The 16,431-nt window shown below is 51.1% G+C and overlaps 1 protein-coding gene across 1 annotated transcript in view; it reads left to right on the top strand.

Moving 5' to 3' along the window:
* LOC147119027 (uncharacterized) overlaps nt 1–16,431 on the top strand; it is a 70,145-nt gene that overhangs the window by 251 nt on the left and 53,463 nt on the right. Inside the window, exon 2 of the mRNA XM_085984014.1 lies at nt 4,671–4,897. Within this exon, the coding sequence (XP_085840140.1) occupies nt 4,671–4,897 (227 nt within the window). The remainder of the gene's footprint in view (nt 1–4,670; nt 4,898–16,431) is intronic.

Raw genomic sequence — 16,431 nt, 5'->3', positions numbered from 1 at the left:
TCCTCCTTGATTGCAATGTCTACATCATCCCTCTCTTTTGTGAAAACAGGCGCAAAGTATTCATTAAGAACCATATTCATGTCTTCCACTTCCACACACAGGTTACCTTTATAGTCGCTAATAGGCTCCACTTGTTTTCCTTGCCAATATTTTTCATGCCCTCTCTTTGCTTTTCATTGAAATAGTGCCATAGGATCTTGATGTCCACCTGAGAGAGCAGATGGGGCCTCGGTTTAACGTCTACTCCAAAAATCGGCACCTCTGACAGTGCAGCTCTCCCTCAGCACTGCACTGGAGTGTCAGCCTAGATTTTTGTGCTCAAGCCTCTGGAGTAGGACTTGAACCCACAACTTTCTGACTCAGAGGCAAGAGGGCTACCAACTGAGCCACTGGCTGACACTAAAGAACAAGCAGTTCTGACGGGTCAGAGTGATCATAACATGATAGAATTCTTCATTAAGATGGAGAATGAAGTAGTTGAATCAGAGACTAGGGCCTAGAAATTCAGTCGCGTTTGCACCCACTTATTGGCTATAGAGTGGTTTGCGCCGGAAGTTTTTTAGCGCCCGAAATTCAGTTGGTCCCTAACATCGGCGTTAGCCGGTAGCGCTGCGCCGGCACCGATGATGTCATCGGTGTGCGCAGCGCCCCGGCTCCAATGCGATTCCGTGCCGACCGCCAAATTCAGTTGCGGCCGCCTCGCCCGCGCCGGCCGCAAACAGCGTTTGAAAAACGGTGCCTTGCAGCTCCGAGAGGCCGGCGCATAAAGGTGGAGGGGCGGCAGGCCGCTTTCCCAGTGGCCGCCTGGCCGCACCTCCCTCCCCGGACTCCTGCACCACACCCCCCCGCGGCATTGGTGTCTGACTCCCGCGAGCCCGGCACTTCTCCGTGGTGCCGGGCTCATTTGCCGGGGGAATCCAGCGGCGATCTCACGGCTGCAGGCAGCTCCTCCTTAAGAGAAGGAGGAGGCCTGCAGTACCCCAGCCTGCCGCACCGCATCGGGTGCCGCAGCGGCAGCTGGACGCCTGAAACTGACTTTCATTGTCCCAAGCGAGGCGGCCAAACCCTGCAATAGCGCCCGCCTCCGTCTTGGGCCGCCGCAACTGAATTTCAGGCGGGCGCTACGGGAATCCGGGCGAGCGCTAAATTTCGGGTGCTAAAGACCTGGCGCGGCGATACCGAATTTTTAGCCCTAGGGTCCTGAATTTAAATAAAGGAAACTACGACGATATGAGGCGCGAGTTGGGTAGGATTGATTGGGGAATGTCACTCAAAGGGTTGACGGTGGATAGGCAATGGCAAACATTCAAAGATCGCATGGATGAACTACAGAATTTGTTCATCCCTGTTTGGCATAAAAATAAAACAAAGAAGGTGACTCAACTGTGGCTAACAAGGGAAATTAGGGATAGCATAAGATCCAAGGAGAGGACACATAAATTGCCAGAAAAAGCAGTAAACCTGAGGATTGGGAGCAGTTTAAGCTTCAGCAAAGGAGGACAAAGGGATTAATTAAGAGGGGGGAAATAGAGTATGAGAGTAAGCTTGCAGGGAACATAAAAACTGACTGTAAAAGCTTTTATAGATATGTGAAGAGAAAAAGATTGGTGAAGTCAAGTGTAGGTCCTTTGCAGTCAGAATCAGGGGAATTTATAATGGGAAACAAAGAAATGGCTGACCAATTAAATACATACCTTGGTTCTGTCTTCACAAAGGAGGACACATAACCTCCCAGAGAGGTCGGGGAACATAGGGTCTGATGAGAGGGAGGAACTGAATGAAATCAGTATTTGTAGGGAAATGCTGTTCGGGAAATTGACGGGATTGAAGGCCGATAAATCCCATGGGCCAGATAATCTACATACAGGGAACTTAAGGAAGTGGCCCTAGAAATAGTAGATGCATTGCTGGTCATCTTCCAAAATTCGATAGACTCTGGAACAGTACCCATGGATTGGAGGGTAGCTAATGTTACCCCACTATTCAAAAAAGGTGGTAGATAGGAAACGGGGAATTATAGACCAGTAAGCCTGACATCGGTAGTGGGGAAAATGCTAGAGTCCATTATAAAAGATGTAATAGCAGAGGGCTTGGAAAACAGTGACAGGATCGGACAAAGTCAACATGGATTTACAAAAGGTAAATCATGCTTGACTAATCTACTGGAATTTTTTGAGGATGTAACTGGTAAAATAGATAAGGGAGAACCAGTGGATCTGGTGTATTTGGATTTTCAGAAGGCTTTCGATAAGCTCCCGCATAAGAGATTAGCGTGTAAAGTTAAGGCACATGGGATTGGGGGCAAGGTATTGACTTGGATAGAGAACTGGTTGGCAGACAGAAAGCAAAGAGTTGGAATAAACGGGTCTTTTTCCAAATGGCAGGCAGTGACTAGTGGGGTACTGCAGGGATCGGTCCTAGGACCCCAGCTATTCACAATATATATTAATTATCTAGACGAGGGAACTATATGTAATATCTCCAGGTTTGCAGATGACACAAAGCTGGGTGGGCGTGTGTGCTGTGAGGAGGATGCCGAGAAACTCCAGTATGATTTGGACAGGTTGGGTGATTGGGCAGAAACATGGCAGATGCAATATAATGTGGCTAAATGCAAGGTTATCCACTTTGGTGTCAAAAACAGGAAGGCAGATTATTATCTGAATGGCAATAGATTGGGAGAAGGGGAAGTGCAACGAGACCTGGGTGTCCTTGTGCACCAGTTGCTGAAGGTAAGCATGCAGGTGCAGCAGGCGGTTAAGAAGGCAAATGGTATGTTGGCCTTCGTAGCGAGAGGGTTCGAGTACAGGAACAAGGATGTCTTGCTGCAGTTGTACAGGGCCTTGGTGAGACCACATCTTGAGTATTGTGTGCAGTTTTGGTCGCCTTATCAGAGGAAGGATGTTCTTGCCATGGAGGGAGTGCAGCGAAGATTCACCAGCCTGATACCTGGGATTGCAGGAATGACGTATGAGAAGAGATTGGGTCGATTGGGCTTATACTCGCTGGAGTTTAGAAGAATGAGAGGGGATCTCATTGAAACTTATAAAATTCTAACAGGACTTGACAGACTAGATGCAGGAAGGATGTTCCCGATGGCTGGGGAGTCCAGAACCAGGGGTCACAGTTAAAGGATAAGGGGTAAGCCATTTAGGACAGAGATGAGGAGGAATTTCTTCACCCAGAGAGTGGTGAACCTGTGGAATTCTCTACCACAGAAGGCAGTGGAGGCCAATTCATTAAATATATTCAAGAAGGAGTTAGATATATTTCGTAAGGCTAAAGGGATCAAGGGATATGGAGAGAAAGCAGGGACATGGTACTGATTTTGGATGATTAGCCATGATCACATTGGATGGTGGAGCAGGCTCGAGGGGCCGAATGGCCTACTCCTGCTCCTATCTTCTATGTTTATGACGAAGAGTCATCGACCTGAAACATTAACTCCTGTTTCTCTCTCCACAGATGCTGCCTAACCTGCTGAGTATTTCCAGCAGTTTCTGTTTTTATTAAAGAAACGAGGGAGTGATTGCTGACAGGAAGAATGTTGGGTCGTCCTGCGCATGCGCACCTCCCTGACGGCTGAGTCGAAACACCGACTCGCCCCCACCTGAGCCGCGCACACGTACCAGATGTTGCGGCTCCGCATGCGCACCCGATGTTCCAACCGCGGGGTTTTGTGCGCTGAGCTTGCGCATTTTGGACCAATCGGGATGGGCGATTGTGGAGCAGGAGGGAGAGCGCGGGCGCCATGAGCACATGCACGGGACTCAGAGTCAACAGAGCACTTTCTGGAGCATGGGGGCTTGTGGGTATTACAGCCACCATTACTGCTGATCCTTTCAACCAACCTGTGCAGCAGCTGGAGCCTGAAAATCAGCTTCACTGCCCCTAGGGTCGGAAAGGGGAAAATTAAACAACAGTTTGCCTCTGATCCTTTTCTGATCTCAATTTACAGGGTTATAGAAGTGGAGCAGTTACAGGCACGAAGCTCAGACCAAACATCACGTCAAGATCTGACAGAGTCGCTCGATTCATCAGGACCTAAATATCATCGGCCTTTGCACATGGAAGGAGAAAGCAGTGATCGCAGCGATGACGAACCGCACACGTGTTCAGTGTGTGGACGCGGATTCAGCCGATCGCCTGACCTGGCGAGACGCATACACCATCACACCGGGGAGAAACCGGGTAAAGGTGGGGATGGTGGGAAGGGATTCAGTTCCGCGTCTGCATTGGAAGTTCAAAGGCGCAGTCACACCAGGGACAGTCCGTTCACCTGCTCCGTGTATGGAAAGGGATTTGTTTGTTTATGCCACCTGCAAACACACCAGCGAGTTGACACTGACGAGAGACCATTTCAGTGTTCTGACTGTGTGAAGAGTGTTAAAAGCCCCGGGGATCTGAAGGGACACCAGCTTGTTCACACTGCGGAAAGGCTGTTCACCTGCTCCGTGTGTGGGAAGGGATTCACTGAGTCAGCCACCCTACTGAGACACCAGCTTGTCCACACTGATGAGAGACCATTTAACTGCTCTGACTGTGGGAAGAGCTTTAAATGCCCCGGGGAACTGAAGGGACACCAGCTTGTTCACACTGATGAGAGACCATTTAATTGTCCTGACTGTGGGAAGAGCTTTAAAAGCCCCCAGGATCTGAAGCGACACCAGCTTGTTCACACTGATGAGAGACCATTTAATTGTCCTGACTGTGGGAAGAGCTTTAAAAGCCCCCAGGATCTGAAGGGACACCAGCGAGTTCACACTGATGAGCGACCGCTTACATGTTCTGACTGTGGGAAGAGCTTTAAAAGCCCCCAGGAGCTCAAGCAACACCAGCGAGTTCACACTGGAGAGAGGCCGTTCACCTGCTTCGTGTGTGGGAAGGGATTCACTCAGTCATCCCACCTGCAGAGACACCAGCGCTTCCACGCTGGGGAGAGGCCGTTCATCTGCTCCGCATGTGGGAAGGGATTCACTGAATCATCCCAACTGCAGGCACACCAGCTTGTTCACACTGACGAGAGACCCTTTAAATGTGCTGACTGTGCGAAGAGCTTTAAAAGCTCCAGGGAGCTGAAGCAACACCAACACCTACACACTGGAAAGAGACCGTTCACCTGCTCTGTGTGTGGGAAGGGATTCGCTCGGTCCTCCAACCTGCTGGCACATCAGCGAGTTCACACTGGAGAGAACCCCTTTAAATGTTCTGACTGTGGGAAGAGATTTAAAAGCTCCAGGGAGCTGAAGAGACATTGGCTCCTCCACACTTGTGAGAGGCCGTTCCCCTGCTCCGTGTGTGGGAAGGAATTCACTGGGTCATCCAGCCTCCTGTCACACCAGCTTGTTCACACTGATGAGAGACCCTTTAAATGTTCTGACTGTGGGAATAGCTTTAAAAGCTCTAAGAGCCTTAAGAGACACCAGCGAGTTCACACTGATCATAGAATCTAACAGCACAGAAGGAGGTGATTCAGCCCATCGTGTCTGTGCCGGCTCTTTGAAAGAGCTGCCCAATTTAGTCCCAAACCCCGGCTTTATCCCCAGAACTCTGCAAACTAGTCCTCTTCAAGGACATGTCCAATTACCGTTTGAAAGTTCCTGTGGAACCTGATTCCAGCATCCTTTCAGATGGTGCGTTCCAGATCATAACAACCCTCTGTGTGAAAACAATTCTCCTCATTCCCCTCTAGTTCTTTTAGCAACTATTTTAAATCTGTGACCTTTGGTTACCGACCCACTTGCTAGAGTGAACAGTTTCTCCCTACTTGCTCGATCAAAACCCCTCATCATTTTGAACACCTCTATTAGGTCTCCTCTTAACCTTCTCTGCTCTAAGGGGAACAATCCCAGCTTCTCCAATCTCTCCACATAACTGAAGTCCCTCATCCCTGGTACCATCCTGGTCAACCTCCTCTGCACCCTCTCCAAGGCCTTGACATCCTTCCTAAAGTGTGATGCCCAGAAATGTACACAAGACTCCAGCTGAGGCCAAAACCCTGCAGCTGTACAAAACCCTGGTTAGACCACACCTGGAGTACTGTGAGCAGTTCTGGGCACCACACCTTAGGAAGGATATATTGGCCTTGGAGGGAGTGCAGCGTAGGTTTACCAGAATGGTACCCGGACTTCAAGGGTTAAGTTACGGGGAGAGATTACACAAATTAGGGTTGTATTCCCTAGAATTTAGAAGGTTAAGGTGTGATCTAATCGAAGTTTTCAGGATATTAAGGGGAACAGATAGGGTAGATAGAGAGAAACTATTTCCGCTGGTTGGGGATTCTAGGACGGGGGCACAGTCTAAAAATTAGAGCCAGACCTTTCAGGAGTGAAATTAGGAAACACTTCTACACACAAAGGGTGGTAGAAATTTGGAACTCTCTTCTGCAAATGGCAATTGATGCGAGATCAATTAATTTTAAATCTGAGATTGATAGGTTTTTGTTACCCAAAGGTATTAAGGGATATGGGCAAAGGCGGGTGTATGGAGTTAGGTTGCAGATCAGCCATGATCTCATTGAACGACAGAACAGGCTTGAGGGGCTGAATGGCCTCCTCCTGTCCTATGTTCCTAACTAGTGATTTGTAAAGGTTTAGTGTAACTTCCTTGTTTTTGTATTCAATGGCCCTATTTACAAAGCCAAGTATCCCATACGCTTTCTGAACCGCCTCACCAACTTGCCGTGGCACTTTCAAAGATTTGTGAATATGGACTCCCAGGTCCCTCTGCTCTTGCACCCCCTCAAAATAGTCCCATTTAGATTATACGGCCTCTCCCTGTTGTTTCTCCCAAAGTGCATCAATTCACACTTATCCTCATTTAATTTCATCTGCCTTGTGTCTGCTCATTTCACAGTCTGTCTGTCTGAAGTCTGCTACTACTATGCTCACTATTTACTACGTTGCCAAGTTTTGTATCATCTGTAAACTTTAAACTTGTACACCTATACCCAAGTCCAGGTCAGTTATATATAACAAGAAAAGCAATGGTCCTAATCCCGACCCCTGGGGGAACCCACTGCATGCTTCCCTCCAGTCAGAAAAACATCCCTCAGCACTGCCCACTGTCTCCTCTCCCTTAGCCAATTATATACCCAAATTACCATCAGCCCTTTAATTCCCTGTGCTTCTATTTTCCGAGTAAGTTTCTTATGTGGTACTTTATCAAATGCCTTTTGAAAGTCCATGTATACAACATCTACAAAGCAAAAGATAGGAAGAAGAAAAACAAAAGTGGCAGTCAGAGAAATCAACGGTTTAAATCAATTCAATTTTCAATTCAATTTTATTTGCCATATATATCCAGTACAAGTACAATTACAATGGAATGCTTACTCCCCGTAGGGACGCATCAGCTATTCATACAGCGCCACGTTCAGAGAGTCAATACAATGGCTTCCCGTGGTAGTGGGAGCATGATGTCCCTCAGCCGCTCCATCCTCCTCATCACTGCAACTTTCTCACTGTTGCCGGCTCCAAGTGGTGACCTGCTTTCCCACTCACGATCCGACCTCTGGCCGCCATGCCCGGCTCCCCTCCTCCCAGTCGGACTGCGAGCTTCCCGCCATGGAGCTGCCGGCCGACGTGCTCCAGCGGGTCGACGTGGCTGCTGCTGCTGCTCACCGCGCTGCACTGGCTCTGCCCGACTCGCCAAGCACCTCGCTCTGATTGCGGGAGCGAGTGGCGAGAGCTGGCCGCCCGAAGTAGGGAGAGCGCTCTCAGCACCGGACCGTCACGGCCGCCATCTTGACTCAATCAAATCAAACATGGCCACACTAAATAATAATTCTAATAGGTCTAAGAGCGTTAAAAAAAATGCCTGAAGACTGTGGCCTAGAAATTCAGTTGCGTTCGCCAGCCGTTAGCGCCATAAGAGGGGTAGATTTTGAGCGCTAGGCACTTAGCGCCTGGGCGCAGACCGATCTGTGCCTATGCCCAACTTCAGTTGACATTTAGCGCCGGCGCAAAGTGTTTGCGCGCGCTCAGCTGCGCGCGCAGCTTATGACGTCATTTCGTCGTGCAACGCCGTTTGTGCGCCCCAAACCGGAACTTCAGTGGCGCCCGCCCAATGTGGGCATGGCGCTGTTAAGAACTGTGAAGTGGAATGCAGCAGAGGCCCTGCGGGCCTCGGGGAGCGCTAATTAAAGGGCACTTAGACTGAACTATAAAGGCCAGCCATTTTGCTGCAATGACTTTAGTGCTACGGATTTCTGGACAGAGACCAAGGAAGAGACCTTACTGAATTCGGCCAACATAGGAGAGGTATTTTTGGCTTCTGGCCAGAGCTTGCAAATTTGTCTCATTATGATTTCACTGTTTGCAAGTATATTATGGGGGCTGCATGGGGTTCCAACCCTCAGTTCCAGCATTATGTGTGAAGGGCTCGCAGACGCTGTGTGAGAGGGGCAGCCATGCCTAGACGCAGAGGGGCCATCAGGCGTCGGCAACGTAGGCCTTACCCACTCAGGGAATACCGCCAGCAGGTGTCCTATCTCACCATGACTGCCGCGCAGTGTGTTAAGAGGCTGCGCTTCAGAAGGGAGGTGGTTGCAGAGATCTGCCAGCTGCTTCACAGAGATCTGCGTCCACAGCTGATGTGCAGGATGTCTCTGTCGGTGGAAGTGAAGGTCACGGTGGCTCTGAACTTTTATGCAAGCGGCTCCTTCCAAGCCGCTGCTGGGGACATAGCGAACATTTCCCAGTTCGCCGTGCATCGCTGCATCCGGCAGGTCACCGATGCCCTTTTCGCAAGGAGACACCAATTCATCTCCTTCCCCATGACCCTAGAGAGGCAGGAGCAGCGTGCAGTCGGATTTGCCAGGATCGCCGACTTCCCCATGGTGCAGGGCGCCATTGACTGCACGCATGTGGCTATGCGGGCACCTATCGACAATGCCGAGGATTACCGCAACCGGAAGGGCTACCATTCCCTCAATGTACAGCTGGTGTGTGACCACAGGCAGCGCATCCTAGCTGTCAATGCCCGCTTTCCAGGAAGCAGCCACGATGCATTTATCCTGCGCCAGACTACTGTGGCTGACATGTTCCAGGCACAGCCTCCCCCAAGAGGATGGCTTATCGGGGACAAAGGCTATCCTTTGTGTACATGGCTCATGACCCCGCTCAGCGCGCCCAGGACCCCTGCTGAGGAGGCATACAACGAAAGCCATCAAGCCACAAGGAACATCACAGAGCAAACGATTGGTGTCCTCAAGCAACGGTTCCGCTGCCTGGATCGTTCTGGCGGATCTCTACAGTATTCGCCGGATACAGTCTCCCAGTTCGTCGTCGTTTGCTGCATGCTGCACAACCTGGCTATCCGCAGGACTCAGGCACTGCCACCTCACGTTGGACCACCACCTCAGGAGGACGAGCAGGAGGACCATGAGGAGGAGGAGGAGGAGGAGGAGGAGTACCAGCCCAGGAGGGAGCCACAAGGTCCAAGGGCCGTCCGTCGGCGGCTTATTGAATGACACTTCTAGGCCCCCTGTCAGGGAATGGCTTGTGGCAATGAACGCACCTGAATGCAGCCGCTCCACAAGCCCTCAGCCGGTTAACGCAACAACCACTTGAAACATCACACATGGACAAGCTGAATAAATAAAAAGCTTTATTGAACAAACTCAGGGCCCTTCCCACATGAAACCCAAAAACAGACAAGACCCCCAAAAAACAGTCAAAAACATATCTCACTCCCACAACCTGGGGAGGAATAACAAAACTTGTCCATCCAAATGGCCTTCATCCTCGGCCTTACCAAGACAAACCCCCCCATACAGAACACAAACACCCCCATATAAAAAAACATTTGCCTTCATCTTCGGCCTTACCAAAATAAACCCCCCCATAGAGAACACAAACACCCCCATATAAAAAAACATTTGGCAACACACTCTACTTTGTGTGCCGAGAGGGCGAGTCCTAGTCCAGGCTTTTCCGGCCCCTGGCTGACCTGCTGCTCCGCCTCAACCTGGGCCCTGTGGGTGTTGCAAGGCTGGGGGAAGGCTCCTGAGGGGCACAATGCGTGACGGCAGATGCCCTTGGGGGTCGGCCTAGGCGAGCTCCGGCCCTGGAGGGGCCGGCTGCTGACTGCTGCAGCTGTGGCTGGGCAGCATCAGTCTCTCCAGCAGCTCGTCGCAGCTTTGCTGGGGGAGTGGCAGTGGCGGCTGCAGCAATGGGGGCAAGCTGGCTGATGCCAGGCGCTCGCTGGTCGCCAGAGACACTGGCAGTCGGCCGGGCTGGCACTGCAGCAAGCGCAGCAATCTGGTGAAGGCCAGACCACTGTGCTGCAGCAGCGCGGCGGGTGCCCTGGCGATGCATGCATGACACAGCGAGTGTGGCAGCAGTGAGTGCCCGTACTGCCCTGGTCTGTGCCCGCATCAGACCAGCCAGTGACTGCACGGCACCACTCATCAACTCTGCACTCGCTGCCTGTGCTGCCCTGAAATCGGCCCGACTCGCGTCCTGTGATGCCCTGAATTCTTTGTGACCCCTGGCCTGTGCTGCCCCAAATTTTTCGTGACCCCTGGCCTGTGCTGCCACAAGTTCTTCTAAACCCCTGGCCTGTGAGGCCCCAAAATCGGCCACACTATGAGCCAGGGACTCAATGGCCTCAGGCAACCGTCCCACAACCCCCATGAACTCGGTGTGCCGACGATCCGAGTCCGCGGACATTTGATCAAGGAGGCGCACCTCCTGGGCGAGGACCGTCTCCGGACTGGAGGCCGGACTCTCCCTCTGGGGAGAAGGCCGCCGAGCTGCCCGACCCTTCCCGCGTGGCTGGACGCCACTGGGCCCAGCAACTGCACTCCCCTGCAACACTTCCCCCCTCTGGGGAGAAGGCCGCCGAGCTGGCCGACCCTTCCCGCGTGGCAGGATGCCACTGGGCACAGGAGCTACACTCCCCTGCAACACTTCCCCCCTCTGGGGAGAAGGCAGCCGTGCTGCCCGACCCTTCCCGCGTGGCAGGATGCCACTGGGCACAGGAGCTACACTCCCCTGCAACACTTCCCCCCTCTGGGGAGAAGGCAGCCGTGCTGCCCGACCCTTCCCGCGTGGCTGGACGCCACTGGGCACAGGAGCTACACCCCCCTGCAGCACTTCCCCTGGCTCTCCTCCAGGCAAGACGTGTCCCCTCCATTGCCATCCCCTGGCGCGGATGAGGGTTCCCCCGATGTGCCGCCTTCCTCTTGCTCCTCGTCGTCCTCCTCTTCTGAGGGACTGACACTCGCAGCCTCAGGGACCTCCTCCTCACCAGCTGAAAGCAGGAAGGCACAAGAGTAGCTTTAGAGTGAGGACAGGGCATCAGCGAGGGAGGCATGAGTGGTGGCATTATGCGCATTGGTCGGACAGTGGCAAAGGATGTAGATCTGAAGCGCAAGGGGAACGAGAGAGGTCCAAACGCTCATGTCCTTACCATTGAGGCCCAGCACAGGGTCGGCATCTCCAATTGCAACGGGGCCAATCACCCGGGCACCCATGAGTCGACCCATGCGCTCCTCCAGGTCACTGAGCTCCTGGAACTGGGCACGGCCTCCCCCGGTGACAGTCCGGCTCTTCAGATTCTGGGCCAGCTTGGCCTGCAAAAGAAAGGACGGCCTCTAAGTACAGTGTGGTGCCCTGTTGTTGTGTGCACTGCCTCCCATGGTGGAATAGCTTGGCCAGTGTGGTGCCCTGTTGTTGTGTGCACTGCCTCCCATGGTCGAATAGCTTGGCCAGTGTGTAAAGTGCAGAAAGTGCTATTGATGATCATGCCAGTGCCATAGCTGCTGGAGGAGGTCTGGCCATTAGGCCTTTGAGGTCCCTTTGCCCATAATGTGAGGTGCACATGCAAGGATGAGGAGGACAATGGAAAGGGTACTCACCCTGACCAACCGAGTGAGGTCGTTAAACTTTTTCCGGCATTGGTCACCAGTCCTGGGCACATCGCTGTTGGCTGTGACCCTTTGGGCGATTTCCCTCCAGGCTCTCCTGTACAGCCTCTTGGGAGCCTTCTTGCCACTGTCCGGGCACAAGATAGCTCTTCTCTTCTCCAAACCCCTAAGCAGCACCTTCAAATCATGGGCAGAGAAGCGCTGCACTCGCTCACGGGCCCTTTGCATCGTTGCTGGCGCTATTTCTCTCCAGCAGCAGTGTTTAGGCCTAGCTGGAGGGCTGCAGTATCCAGGGCGTGGCAGCAGACCAAGTTGACCCTTCCCCCTTTAAGAGCTGGCCGGCGCCAGGGTGTCTGCTGTCAATCAAAACATGACCGCACCTGCGCTGCGCCCGGCCTCGGCGGTATCAGTCTGCACCGCCGGCTTAGCGCCTAAAGATAGGGGTGCAACGCCAGTTTTAGCGCTCGAGCAAACTCCTTGGCCAAAGCTACTGAATATCGGCGAAGTGGCCTCCACTTTCCGGCGGGCGCAAACTTTAGCGCCCGCCGGACTTTACCGCCCCAAAAGTGGCTATACTGAATTTCTAGGCCTGTGTGTCTTAATGCGAGGAGCATTTGGAATAAGTTGGATGAATTAGCTGCACAAGTAGAGGTAAACGAATATGATTTGATTGGGATTACGGAAACATGGCTCCAGGGTGGCCAAGGCTGGGAACTCAACATCCAGGGGTATTCAATATTCAGGAAAGATAGGCAAAAAGGAAAGGGAGGTGGGGTAGCATTGCTGGTTAAAGAAAGGATTAACACAATTGTAAGGAAGGATATTAGCTCTGATGATGTGGAATCTGTATGGGTAGAACTGAGAAATACCAAGGGGCAGAAAACGTTAGTGGGAGTGGTATATAGACCTCCAAACAGTAATGTGGAGGTTGGGGATGGCGTTAAAAGGGAAATTAGAGAAGCGTGCAATAAGGGCACAGCAGTCATCATGGGTGACTTTAATCTACATATAGATTGGGCTAACCAAATTAGTAACAATACTGTGGAGGAGGAATTCCTGCAGTGTTTATGGGATGGTTTCCTGGACCAATATGTCGAGGAACCAACCAGAGATCAGGCCATCTTAGATTGGGTATTCAGAATCACAGAAACCCCACAGTGCAGATAGAGGCCATTTCGGCCCATCGAGCCTGCACCGACAGGTAATGAGAAAGATTTAATTAGCAATCTTGTTGTACGAGGCCCCTTGGGTCAGAGCGATCATAACATGATTGAATTCTTCATTAAGATGGAGAATGAAGTAGTTGACTCAGAGACTAGGGTCCTGAATTTAAATAAAGGAAACTATGATGGTCTGAGGCGCGAGTTGGGTAGGATTGATTGGGGAATGTCACTCAAAGGGTTGACGGTGGATAGGCAATGACAAACATTCAAAGACAGCATGGATGAACTACAGAATTTGTTCATCCCAGTTTGGCATAAAAATAAAACAAAAAAGGTGACTCAACCGTGGCTAACAAGGGAAATTAGGGATAGCATAAGATCCAAGGAGAGGACATATAAATTGGCCAGAAAAAGCAGTAAACCTGAGGATTGGGAGCAGTTTAGGATTCAACAAAGGAGGACAAAGGGATTAATTAAGAAGGGGAAAATAGAATATGAGAGTAAGCTTGCGGGAAACATAAAAACGGACTGTAAAAGCTTTTATAGATATGTGAAGAGAAAAAGATTGGTGAAGTCAAGCATAGGTCCCTTGCAGTCAGAATCAGGGGAATTTATAATAGGGAACAAAGAAATGGCCGACCAATTAAATACATATTTTGGTTCTGTCTTCACAAAGGAGGACACAAATAACCTCCCAGAGATGTCAGGGAACATAGGGTCTGATGAAGGGGAGGAACTGAAAGAAATCAGTATTTGTAAGGAAATGGTGTTAAGGAAATTGATGGGACTGAAGGCCGATTAAATCCCTAGGGCCTGATAATCTACATCCTAGGGTACTTAAGGAAGTGGCCCTAGAAATAGATGCATTGCTTATCATTTTCCAAAACTCAATGGAATCTGTAACAGTACCCATGGATTGGAGGGTAGCTAACGTTACCCCACTATTCAAAAAAGGTGGTAGGGAGAAAACGGGGAATTACAGAAGCCTGACATCGGTAGTGGGGAAAATGCTAGAGTCCATTATAAAGGATGTAATAGCTGAGCACTTGGAAAACAGTGCAGGATCGGACAAAGTCAACATGGATTTACAAAAGGTAAATCGTGCTTGACTAATCTGGAATTTTTTGAGGATGTAACTGGTAAAATAGATAAGGGAGAACCAGTGGATGTGGTATATTTGGACTTTCAAAAGGCTTTTGATAAGGTCCCGCTTAAGAGATTAGCGTGTAAAGTTAAGGCACATGGGATTGGGGGCAAGGTATCGACTTGGATAGAAAACTGGTTGGCAGACAGAAAGCAAAGATTTGGAATAAACGGGTCTTTTTCCGAGTGGCAGGCAGTGACGAATGGGGTACCGCAGGGATCAGTCCTTGGACTCCAGCTATTCACAATATATATTAATGATCTAGACAAGGGAACTAAATGTAATATCTCCAAATTTGCTGATGACACAAAGCTGGGTGGGCATGTGTGCTGTGAGGAGGATGCCGAGAAACTCCAGGATGATTTGGACAGGTTGTGTGATTGGGCAGAAGCATGGCAGATGCAATATAACATGGATAAATGTGAGGTTATCCACTTTGGTGTCAAAAACAGGAAGGCAGATTATTATCTGAATGGCAATAGATTGGGCGAAGGGGAAGTGCAACGAGACCTGGGTGTCCTTGTGCACCTGTCGCTGAAAGTAAGCATGCAGGTGCAGCAGGCGGTTAAGAAGGCAAATGGTATGTTGGCCTTTGTAGCAAGAGGCTTTGAGTACAGGAACAAGGATGTCTTGCTGCAGTTGTACAGGGCCTTGGTGAAACCACATCTTGAGTATTGTGTGCAGTTTTGGTCGCCTTAACTGAGGAAGGATGTTCTTGCCATGGAAGGAGTTCAGCAAAGATTCACCAGGCTGATACCTGGGATGGCAGGAATGACGTATGAGGAGAGATTGGGTCAATTGGGCTTATACTCGCTGGAGTTTAGAAGAATGAGAGGGGATCTCGCTGAAACTTATAAAATTCTGACAGGACTGGACAGACTAGATGCAGGAAGGATGTTCCCAATGGTCGGGGAGTCCAGAACCAGGGGTCACAGTCTAAGGATAAAGTGTATGCCATTTAGGACAGAAATGAGGAGGAATTTCTTCACCCAGAGAGTGGTGAACCTATGGAATTCTCTACCACAGAAGGCAGTTGAGGCCAATTCATTAAATATATTCAAGAAGGAGTTGGATATATTTCTTAAGGCTAAATGGATCAAGGGGTATGGGGAGAAAGCAGGGACCGGGTACTGAATTTGGATGATCAAATTGAATGGCGGAGCAGGCTCGAGGGGCCGAATGGCCTACTCCTGCTCCTATCTTCTATGTTCTCTGTTTCTATGTTTACTGCACTACCTTCATCAACCCTCTGTTGCTTCATCAAAGAACTCAATGGCCTAGAAATTCATTGTAGCCACTTTTGGGGCGGTAAAGTGGGGTGGCCGCTAAAGTTTGCGCCCACCGCCAAATCGAGGCCACTTCTCCGATATTCATTAGCTTCGCCCTAAGAGTTCGGTCGAGCGCTAAAACTGCTGCTGGACGCCTCTCTTTGGGTGCTAAGCCGGAGGTGCTGATCGATAGCGCCGAGGCCGGGCGCAGCGCAGGTGCAGCCATCTCGTGATTGACAGCAGACACCCTGGCGCCAGCCAGCTCTTAAGGGGGAAGGGTCGACTGTGTCTGCTGCCACGCCCTGGATAGTGGAGCCCTCCAGCTAGGCCTGAACACTGCTGCTGGACCCAAATAGCGCCTGAAGCCATGCAGAAGGCCCGTGAACGTGCGCAGCGCTTCTCAGAGCGTGATCTGAGTGTGCTGGTTGGTGCTGTGGAGAAGAGGCACCATGTTTTGTACCCGGACAATGGCAAGAAGGCGCCGTTCCGCGTCTACAGGAGCGCCTGGAGGCATGTCGCCAGCAAGCTGTCAGCCAACAGCGAGGTCCCCAGGAGCGGTGTCCAATGCTGCAAAAAGTTTAATGACCTCACTCGCATTGTCAGGGTGATTACCCTTTCCAGTGACCTCCTCATCCTTGCATGTGCACCTCACATTATGGGCAAAGGGACCTGAAAGTCCTAATGGCCAGCCCTCATCCAGCAGCGATGGGACAGGCATGAACATCAATTGCACATTCTGCACTTAACACACTGGCCAAACTATTCCACCATGGGAGGCAGTGCACACAAGATCAGGGCGACACACTGGTCAGGCTATTCCACCATGGGAGGCAGTGCACACAAGATCAGGGCGACACACTGTACTTAGAGGCCGTCCTTTCTCTTGCAGGCCAAGCTGGCTAATAATAGGAAGAGCCGGACTGCGACCGGGGGAGGCCGACCCCAGATCCAGCCGCTCACCGAGCTTCAACATCACGTGGAGCG

This window comes from Somniosus microcephalus, chromosome 4 (genome assembly GCF_052327205.1).
Source record: "Somniosus microcephalus isolate GS21.2 chromosome 4, FLI_Smic_1.0, whole genome shotgun sequence".
NCBI classification, from domain to species: domain Eukaryota; kingdom Metazoa; phylum Chordata; class Chondrichthyes; order Squaliformes; family Somniosidae; genus Somniosus; species Somniosus microcephalus.
This window is presented reverse-complemented; position numbering and strand designations above follow the sequence as displayed.